At 41.2% G+C, this 9,955-nt stretch overlaps 1 protein-coding gene across 3 annotated transcripts in view; it reads right to left on the bottom strand.

Moving 5' to 3' along the window:
• Positions 1 to 6: 6 nt before the first annotated feature.
• Positions 7 to 9,955, bottom strand: part of NCOA3 (nuclear receptor coactivator 3) — a 47,616-nt gene continuing 37,667 nt past the window's right edge. For 2 of the 3 annotated variants that reach the window (XM_014536382.1, XM_014536381.1), the window contains 6 exons: positions 6,004 to 6,297; positions 4,601 to 4,705; positions 3,079 to 3,325; positions 970 to 1,144; positions 489 to 630; positions 7 to 192 (listed from right to left, as the gene is read on the bottom strand). In XM_014536382.1, the coding sequence (XP_014391868.1) occupies positions 181 to 192; positions 489 to 630; positions 970 to 1,144; positions 3,079 to 3,325; positions 4,601 to 4,705; positions 6,004 to 6,297 (975 nt within the window). In that variant the 3' untranslated portion in view covers positions 7 to 180. The remainder of the gene's footprint in view (positions 193 to 488; positions 631 to 969; positions 1,145 to 3,078; positions 3,326 to 4,600; positions 4,706 to 6,003; positions 6,298 to 9,955) is intronic. The other variant, XM_014536383.1, reaches the window with a different exon arrangement.

The following is a 9,955-nucleotide window of genomic DNA, read 5'->3' as shown; positions in this document are numbered from 1 at the left end:
CGCACTTCAGCTTAAAATCCAGTCCTATTCAAATGACATCACTTGGAATACCCTTGATGAAGATCAAAGCTGGTCCTTTCTTCAAAGCTGGGTGCCTAGAATAATGATTCTTTACTCCCGATAATCCTAGTGCAGTGTCATTTGTACAGTGATTTCTTCAGAAGTCCTGGTGTGGAGACGTCAGCAGTATTTCTGTTAGCAACCAAAAGAAACATGAGTGAAAACACTGCATAAGAAAAAATAAATCCCTATATCTACATTGATGGCTTGCAACATGGTTCTGGCTGAGTCAGATTCCTTAAATCTCAAATTATCAAAAGTATCTAGTGGCCCAATGCCTTCAAGCCAAAAAATTTTTCAGTGACTATATTTTTAAGTTTTACATCGAAGTTAAAAATCTACCTAGGAATTTAGATTACAGTTGAGACTTGGGTTCCTTCCAGATATCAAGAAAAACATTTCGAGAAAGTGAAAAACAGATCCCATACCTGCTCAGGGCCCATGGGCATGCCAGACATGGGCATGGAGTTCATGTTCATCTGTCCCATGGGACCACTGCTGCCATTCATGTGCACCATATTATATGCTGCAGGATTCCCCTGGTGGGCAAACTGCTGCTGGGGGAAGGAGCTGCAAAGGAAATGTGAAATTACCGAGTCATTTTAGTAACACAGAACATACACACAGAGACTATCACAATTTTGCAAATGTCACCGTACTTAAGCAGAGGACATGAGAGGAAACTCCCGGACAGCCTGCCCTCTTTTTCACAGCTGTCTGTATTCAATGCTGTCACAGATACATGCATGGGAGGAAGAACTCACAAAATGGATGCACCAAACAGCATTTTCCAATATGAACCCAGGCCTTTTGATCTCTCCATTCAAACAGACTTAACTCAAAAATGCAGAGATCATCTAAATGTTTGGCACTAGAATACGAATTGCTTTTAAAGTCCTTGTTCTTCACCTGTTCCTGGCCAGGTTTCCTGATGGCCAGCCTTTCATTTCCGAGGACTGATACATAGGTGCGGTGTGAGGGTGCTGCATCATAGGATTCTGGGAGGGACCCATTCTTGATGACATCATTGCATTAGGAGGACTGGACACTCGACCAAAGGCTGGATCTGGTTGTTGCCCCATTCCTTTAAAAAAGAAAGAAAAAATTACAATGCTCAAATGCTACTCCTTAGAACATCAGCTTTCTATAGTAATTTTATGTTCTTTTTTTTAAAAGCAGGGGAAGGTCACAAGTATAAGACACCGACTGTTGCCCTAACCGGTTTGGCTCAGTGGATAGAGCGTCGGCCTGCGGACTCAAGGGTCCCAGGTTCAATTCCGGTCAAGGGCATGTACCTTGGTTGCGGGCACATCCCCAGTAGGAGGTGTGCAGGAGGCAGCTGATCAATGTTTCTCTCTCATGGATGTTTCTAACTCTCTATCCCTCTCCCTTCCTCTCTGTAAAAAATCAGTAATATATATTTTAAAAAAAAAGACACCGAGTGCTACAGGCTGCTGCCTGCCAGTTATTCTTGCTTCTCACCAAGACACCAACTAGAGTAACAGGCTTACTACCGAAAAGCACACTGCCTAGCCCTAGATCACTTAAAGCAGCGGTTCTCAACCTGTGGGTCCCGACCCCTTTGGGGGTTGAACAACCCTTTCACAGGGGTCGCCTAAGACCATCGGAAAACACATATTGAATATATAATTACATATTGTTTTTGTGATTAATCACTATGCTTTAATTATGTTCAATTTGTAACAATGAAAATACATCCTGCATATCAGATATTTACATTACGATTCATAACAGTAGCAAAATTACAGTTATGAAGTAGCAACGAAAATAATTTTATGGTTGGGGGTCACCACAACATGAGGAACTGTATTAAAGGGTCGTGGCATTAGGAAGGTTGAGAACCACTGACTTAAAGGGTAGTTACTTCAGTAAGCTCTCTGTATAAAAGGGACTCCATATTACACTACTCACATTACTCTGTCCCTCTACAGAGGGCAGAAGAGCTGCTGTCCCCAACTGGCAGGGGTGCATTCTGAAATGTAATCTCCTCAGTAGATACCACTATCTCCAAGAGGTATAAGCATTATTGTAATGATAGAGGCCCAGTGCATGGATTCATGCACCGGTGGGGTCCCTCAACGTGGCCTGCGGGAATTGGGCAGAAACGGGCAGTCCAACACAGCCTGCCACTCCTGCTCATCCCAGCACCACTGCCCCTGCCGCCACCGCCGCCAACTCTCAGTAGGCTCGCTGCCACTCCACTGTGGTCTCCAAGCTGTGGCGGCCAGCCATGAGCCCTGCGCCTGGCACCCATTGGTCAGCTGAGCAGCGTGCCTGCCCACTGGTGGTCAGTGCGCATCATAGCGACCGGCTGACCAGTCGTAACGGTTGCTTAGGCTTTTATATATATATACTAGAGGCCCAGCGCACAAAATCATGCGTGGGTAGGGTCCCTAGACCTAGCCTGCAATCAGGGCCATCTTCCGCCCACTCGCCAGTCCCCAGTCCCACCCCGCCACCACCCCCCCTGGTTCCCCATTGGCCATCCAGCGATTGGAGCCTGCAGGCTGGGGGGAGGGACCGAGAGGTGGTCAATGCACCTCATAGCGACTGGTCGTTACGCCGTTTCGGTTGCTGGCCTTTTATTATATAGGATATGTATATAGAATAGATGTCTCAGTCACCGATAAAAGGAACTCAAAAGCCCACACAACACACCACTCTCTCTGACTTGACCAAGCATTCAGAGACTGTAGAGACATATTGGGGGGAACATGGTAACACCTTGGTAGTTTTCCAAATTAAGATATGGAGAGCGGGGGGAAAAAAACCAAGACCTGGAAAAACATACTCAACTATGACAAACTATCAACCTCAATGACAATTACCTGTGCAATGCAGTAGACATTTTTGTTCTGTTATTTTTAATTACATTTTTCTTGTGAAATAACAAGAGAGAGTGAATAGTATTTTTGTTCTTAATAAGCATCAGATCTAGTAAATCTTAAGTCCTTAGTAATATTACTTTGGGACAGACATTTTCATTGTCAAATTTACCATAATTTGGTTGATATGGAAACTGCTGGGGTGGAGCCTGTGGTATGGCAGGCCCTGCCAAAACCCCATCCATGCTGGGGGAGGCGGTCACGTTAGGGGGTGGGCTGAAGGCCTGGGTCTGCTGCTGCTGCTGCTGCTGCTGCTGCTGCTGCTGCATCATCATCGCCGCCACCCTCTGCTGTCGGAAGTGATGACTTAGCAGCTCCCTGCTGCGCTGGGCAACCATCTGGGCATTAAGAAACCCCTGCTAATACCCAAGAAAGAATCAGTTACACACACAGAGCAAGAACCAGCCGGTTTCATACATATAGTACCCCCACAAAAAACATCAGGTATCAGAGAGAAAAAAACCCCAATGCCTTTCTATGTAATTACAAAAAAAGGAAAAATGTACAATTCTCATCATGATCAAGGCTTTCTATGGGTAGGAGGGTGAAGATTTGCAGAAGAGGGACCTAGAAATTATTTGGGGTCAGGAGATGAAAGTAGACAGTTGTCAAGCTTTAAATAGATAACATTCAAACTTTTCAGAAACTATGAAAAAAAAATACAAAATGAAAAGGGGCAGGATTGAGAGTGTATTGGGGAGAAGGGGACTTAAAACAAGGGGAGAAAAAAAATGAACGGGGTTACACTTGGAAAGCAGGAATCCATGCCAGGTAGTCTTACAGTCACTTTAAACCTCCGAAAGAGGAGGCAGAGGCAAGGAGAAGCTATCTGGAAATCCGGCGGTGACAGGATCAAAGCACTGAGCAAGGAAGCTGGTTTGTGCTCTACCAGCTGGGAGACACCATCTCCAAAAGCAAACCTTTACTACTGATTTGGAGGGCACCCTAGCTTAGCTTACACAGGATGTCTGATTATCAAGAAATACAGATATCAGTACTTCCAAGTGCACCTAGACAGTGAAAACAGAGCATTTCGCTGTTGTTTTTTAATAATTATGAACAGCATTTCAGGCCACAGTAAAGGGTTTTTGTGTTATCCTCTGCCTTGTGCACATTAAGAAAATACCTTAATACAGTCTCCACCTTGGACTGGAGGTAGAACTTTAATATCATCCCTCCCTCTATGGGGAATAGATCATCTCAGAGGTTATTAGCGAGAGTAAGATTATGTTTTACTTATTTTCTTCATTATTCTTACAATTTCAAATGTTGCCCGGAAAGCATATGGTTTCATAATCCAAGAACAGAGAAAAGTTTACAGATTATCTTAAATTCCTAAAAAGAAGTGACAGCTGTTTTCACAATACAGCAATTGACTGCAAATGGGAATTAATTTAAAAAAACACGAATCAGTGGTATTGATAAAAGAACCTTCCTCTTCTGATTCTTCCCAGTCAACAGCAAGAGAAAAGAACGAAAGAAAAAGTGTGATGAGACCACGGGATGGTTTCTTACACAAAAAAACTTGGAATTACTTTATTTAATAAACATTTATGAGAGCCAAGCACAGGCCACACCAGACCCTGTGCTGGACATAGGACAGTGAAACTGAACATCGAGAAACTTATTCTTACCTGGGAGTTCACCTGGGGCTGCATCATGGGCCTCATCATTGCCGCTCCACCAGCAGTGGGGTTTTCCATTTTCATTTCCAGTGCCTGCCGGCTCTGATTCAAAAACTGGAGAGAGACAGGTTGGTTAGGATGCAAATGGAACATGTTAATACCTTTCCAAGTCCTCAACACTACCCAGGGTATTTCCAAATGTTCAATACCATGGTATTTCCAAACCCATTAGCCTGGGTAAGTCCATCTAAGCTGAACCAGTATACTTCCACACTTGATAAAGTTCATGCTGAAAAGTTTTTGGCTAGCAAGCATATGAAACTTTATTGTTTGGCATCAGAAGGAAAAGTTTAAGTGCAATTTTGCAGCTTAAAGAGTATCTTCAACAGGAACGCAAAGGATTTGTAAAGTCAGATGTTCTCTGGGATTGTTTAGGCAACTGGGGAAACAGCTTTAACTTGTCAGAGTAACACTGAATAAACTACCTCTTCTGTTATCTTTTCCTAGGTAAATTTTATTAGAAAGAAATTGTAAAAAGTAAAATGATACCATGAGCACAATACAGCTTTCCTGAGCACTAAACTGACTTTTAGGAATACTCATACACTAGAAGCATGCCTGGCTCACCGGATTCTAAACTCATTCACTCGCTTGTTTATATGGTTCAGTCTGCCACATCTGATAACTCAGCACACCCGCAGTGCAAACAATACAAACACTTAAGTTTTAAAATAGTTGTTGGGGATTAAAGAAACAATGAGAAAAATATCCTATCTTAGCATATTAAGAGAGCTCAAGTTTTATAAAACATCTAGAAAGCAGATTCCATAAAAAGAATGCTGAGCCCTAGCCGGTATGGCTCAGTTGGCTGGACATCATCCTGTGCACCAAAAGGTTGCCAGTTTGATTCTGTCAGGGCACATGTCAGGGTTTCAAGGCTCAATCTTAAGTAGGGGGCATGCAGGAAGCAGCCAATCAATGTCTCACTCTCACATCAATGTTTCCCTCCCTCTCTTTTCCTTTCTAAATAAATAAAAAAATAAATCTTTAAGAATGGGTTAAATATTTGGTTATTACTATTACGAACTTTTAAAAATAGAAGTTATCTACCTCCAGGACTACAAAGTCACTTAGAAATACTCTTCTCTCCCAAGAGCAATCCTCTCTGAAACTGACTTTTTTAACATGTACATCAGACTATTCTTATAAAAAAGTACCCAATTCTAGCACACAGCCCCTAACAAGAAACCATCTATACAAACAAAATGTTACACAGAAGTGAAAACAAAAGGAATTTTAGTTGACAAGAGTTAGAGAGCCAGTGACACAAGGCCTGAAGAACACAAACAATTGAAGAAGAGGAAGCCAAAGGTAAAGCCGCTTTGGTCAAGGCAGAGCATGTGACTGGTTACCTGTTGGCCCTGTAGCCTCTGCTGAAGCTGCATTCTAAGTTGCTTGGGGGTGTTTGTCCGAGGTCTCATGAGGTTGGCCCTAGGATGCATTCCCTGGAGAGGAAAATTGCCTTGCTGGTTCATCTGACTCATCATAGAGTTAAAAGATGGTGATTGTCCCTGAAGATTAAAGCCTCCTTGCATTGGAGTCCCCTGTGCTGGATACATCTGCCCATAAAATGCTGCCTTCTGATCCATCATTACTGTTGCTTCTTGGCCTTGGAAAACATCCTGTTTGGGCTCCAAAGCTTGTCCCTTAAACATCAAACACATAAACGAACAGTGAAGTACATCTGGAAAAACAACTGAAATCAAATGCTCTAAAGAAGGTGAAAAATAAAGTTAATATATGTGAACAATGATGTAGAGTTCCAAAAGCAAAACCAAGTTTAATGTCTGAAGTCCCATGAGAACAGAGACCACACCCCATCTTTCACAGCTGTGGTTTCACACAAATAGACACTCAAACATTTTCTGCGCCAAATATCTACAATGTATTAAGTACCTGGAGAAATACTATTTGTTCCGGACTAGATTTCTGTACCAACATGGTATAGATGAAATAAATCAATATATAAAATAAATCAATTAAAATCACTATGCTATATTTACAAAATTCTAACGTAATTTGTAAAAGAACATTTTTGAAGTTTGCAACAGGTGATTTAGGTAAATCAACAAAAGCTCATGGCCCCTGCAGCGTATTCACCTAAAGATGGTCATCTACTACTATTTGTCAGTAGTGGGCAGGTTGGCTTCCTTCAACAAGTAGTTATTTATGAAGTGACTGTTATGTGCCAACATCACTGCTGCTAAGGATGTGTACAAAATAATGTCCAAGAGGGTGACAGAAAAAGATGTACCAATAAATATTCTGAAGGAAGGAAGAGCCTGCCATGCTAAGTCAAGAACCACCTGTCATTACTGCATTCACCTTTATCTTCTTATCCACAGGCACAAAATGCCAAGTGTGCAGTCCACACCCTCACCAAGCCTTGCCTTAAAGCACACTTCACCCCACTGTCCTGTGACACCACATTGGCTTTTCTCCCACCTCTCGGGCCTCTTCCTGGAGGTCTGTTAGTCCTCTTCTTTTCTCTCTTTCTACTTGGATGTTTTCATCTACTAGCAACACCTGCCAATTTTTTGGTCTCTAGTTCAAATGTCTTTGAACTCTAATTTTGCTTATGCAAATGCCTACATAACATCTTTACCTAAATGTCTCAGGCATCTCAAATTTAACATGCAGAAAACAGAAGCTGTGATTCCTGACAGCCCCACTCCCAAAAGCCTGATTCTCCTCCAGTCTTTCCTGTATCACAACATAGAATATGGCAACACCATTCATTCCGAACTAAGTCAGCAATTTTGACTCTTCCATTCTCCCTGCCCAAGTGTGGGTATGCACATGCATGTACACACGGTCCGCCAAGTCCTGTCAGTTTTGCCTCCATGCACATGGTATATCCTTCTTTCCACTCCATTGCTGTGGCCCTTTCCAAGACACCTCTCGAAATCTTGTCGTAACTGGCATCTATGTTACTACAAAGTAGAATTTCTACTTTGTCCCATCATCCAATTCCCTTCTCCAGACAGCAATCTGAGATATCTTTTTATAAAGAAAATTTATACAGTAAAAATTACTATAGGTTTAACATAGCAAATTGATCCTGCACATTTACCAACTTTCTCTTGCTAACCCTACTAAAATGACAGCAAAAAATTAAAAAGGTACTATTTATCCACAAAACAATGAAACTAAAGAAGGCAAACAAGATCAAATAGTTCAATAGGTATCTGAAAGACAGAAAGTGAAAGGAGCAACTGAACAGAGCAGAGAAACCGAGACCCATGTGCCTGAGAGGAAAACACACAAGAATTGAGCAAATGTCTCCTAAGAAGTCAATCAGAGGCTCCTTGGGGAGAGCAGTCAGGCACAGTGCTCACAAAGGCAGTTGGTCAGAGTCTGAGTATAGGGCAGGGGGGGCGAACTACCCTCTGCCCTCAGCCTGCTCCCCAACTCCACATAGCCAAGTGTCTGTACCTTCTACCTACTCTCCCCAAAGTGACTGGGTTCAGGGATACCAAGCACAGGAGAGGGTAGGAGCAGGGCAGAGGCTGAAAACAAAAAATCTTATATATTTATAATTTCTAGAATTTCATCATTTTATATCTTAACACTATGGGATCATCAACTCATTTCTCTAGCCCAGCTCCCAAAATGTAACCAGGCAATAAAAAAATTTCCAGGCAAGAAATGGAGGACCTTCTCTAGAAAAACTATATAATGGGAGTGGAGGGCACGGAGGGCCAACAAATCCACATGTTGCAATTTGAGGAGTCCTGAAATAAGACTGGTCCTGCTTTTTAATGCATCACTCTTAAATATAAAAAGGTAGTCCAGAATCACCAGATAATTGATGCTGAAGCTTCCAACATTAGTGCCTCAAACAAATAAAAACTAACTTAAAAACAAAGATTAAAAAAAAACCAGCATCAACATAACACCCAACATGTCAACAGGCACTCCAAAAAGAAAAATCAGAAGAAACAGAAGAGATAAAATTATTAAAGAATTTATATAAGAAAATGCCCTCAAACTAAAGGGAATATCTGTGCATCTAATACACAGCAGAATGAATGAAATAAGAGCCATACCAAGATAGAGCATCATGAAATTTCGGAGAGAAAAGGTTCCTACGTAATTCCAAAGAGAATAAATGGGTCACACACACACACAGAGAGAAAGGGGAATCAGACTGGAATATGACTCAATGGCAACCCTAGAAAATTATGGAAGTTTTCTTCCAAATCCTAAGAGAAAATCGTTTTCAACCTAGAATTTAATACACAGCCAGACATGCACATGGGGGAGGGGAGGTGGGAAGTATTTTCAGACATACGTGGACCCAAAATGTTGTATCTCAGGCAGCAGAGATGAAGAACTTAACAGAAATTGTAACTTAGAAAAACAAAGGAGTATATATTTAAAAAAATGACCTGAGATTCAGGAACTGGGGCTCCAACATAGGAGAAGAGTGATAATTAGTAATCATTAAACCTGCCTCTAAGGGCAGAGTAAAATACAGGGACAGAGAACTACAGGAGGGAGAGAAGGAATTGAAATGTCTGAACAGGTGAAGGAAAAAATAAGAGAAATTTTGTACTTCTGTTGTAGTATCTGGGGAGACATAGCAGTGTGTAAAAAACAAAGCAAATAAAAAGAAGGCAAGTAACTCAGAACAAATAAACAAAAAACAAAACCCTATACAAACTATACCTGGATCAGTCATGAATCAAAATAATGTAAATACTGACTACCTACTTAACAACAGAAGACATGATTATATTGGAGGTACAAAGAGCACACGTGCACATGTGTATGTAATGGCTATGGGTATGTGAGTGTGCACTGGAAGAAGAGGGGATAAAAAAGCCAATCCACAATTTCTTATCTGAAATTCCAAAAATCCAGTAAAGCTCTAAAACACAACCACCTAACAATTTTTCATTAGCAACAAATGTATTTAACAGCAAAACCAAACCTGAATTTATATGAAGCAATACATAATTTCTATATATCCCAGTTAGCATGACTATTTATGTATCTTGCTGTTAAAGTATTACCATGTTTGATCACAGTCTCTACTGCCCAAAAGCATAGTACTGCTCAAGAGTCTACCAGAGATATTGTGTAATGTGTGGTATACATAGACCATTTACCTTTCTAAAATCCAAAACTCCTGAATTCCAAAGCAAATCTGACCCCAAGATTCTCAGATGAGAAACTATGAATGCGTAGTCAACTACCATATCAGGAATACAATAGATAGACTGAAGTTGATAAACAAATAACTGCATAAGCATATTACTCAGAAATATCATCAAAATAAGTAGTTGAGTTTCACTACCC

The sequence above is a fragment of the Myotis brandtii genome, unplaced genomic scaffold, assembly GCF_000412655.1.
Source record: "Myotis brandtii unplaced genomic scaffold, ASM41265v1 scaffold161, whole genome shotgun sequence".
Lineage (NCBI taxonomy): Eukaryota > Metazoa > Chordata > Mammalia > Chiroptera > Vespertilionidae > Myotis > Myotis brandtii.
The sequence above is the reverse complement of the archived record's forward strand: the minus strand, read 5'-3'. Positions and strand labels throughout refer to the sequence as shown.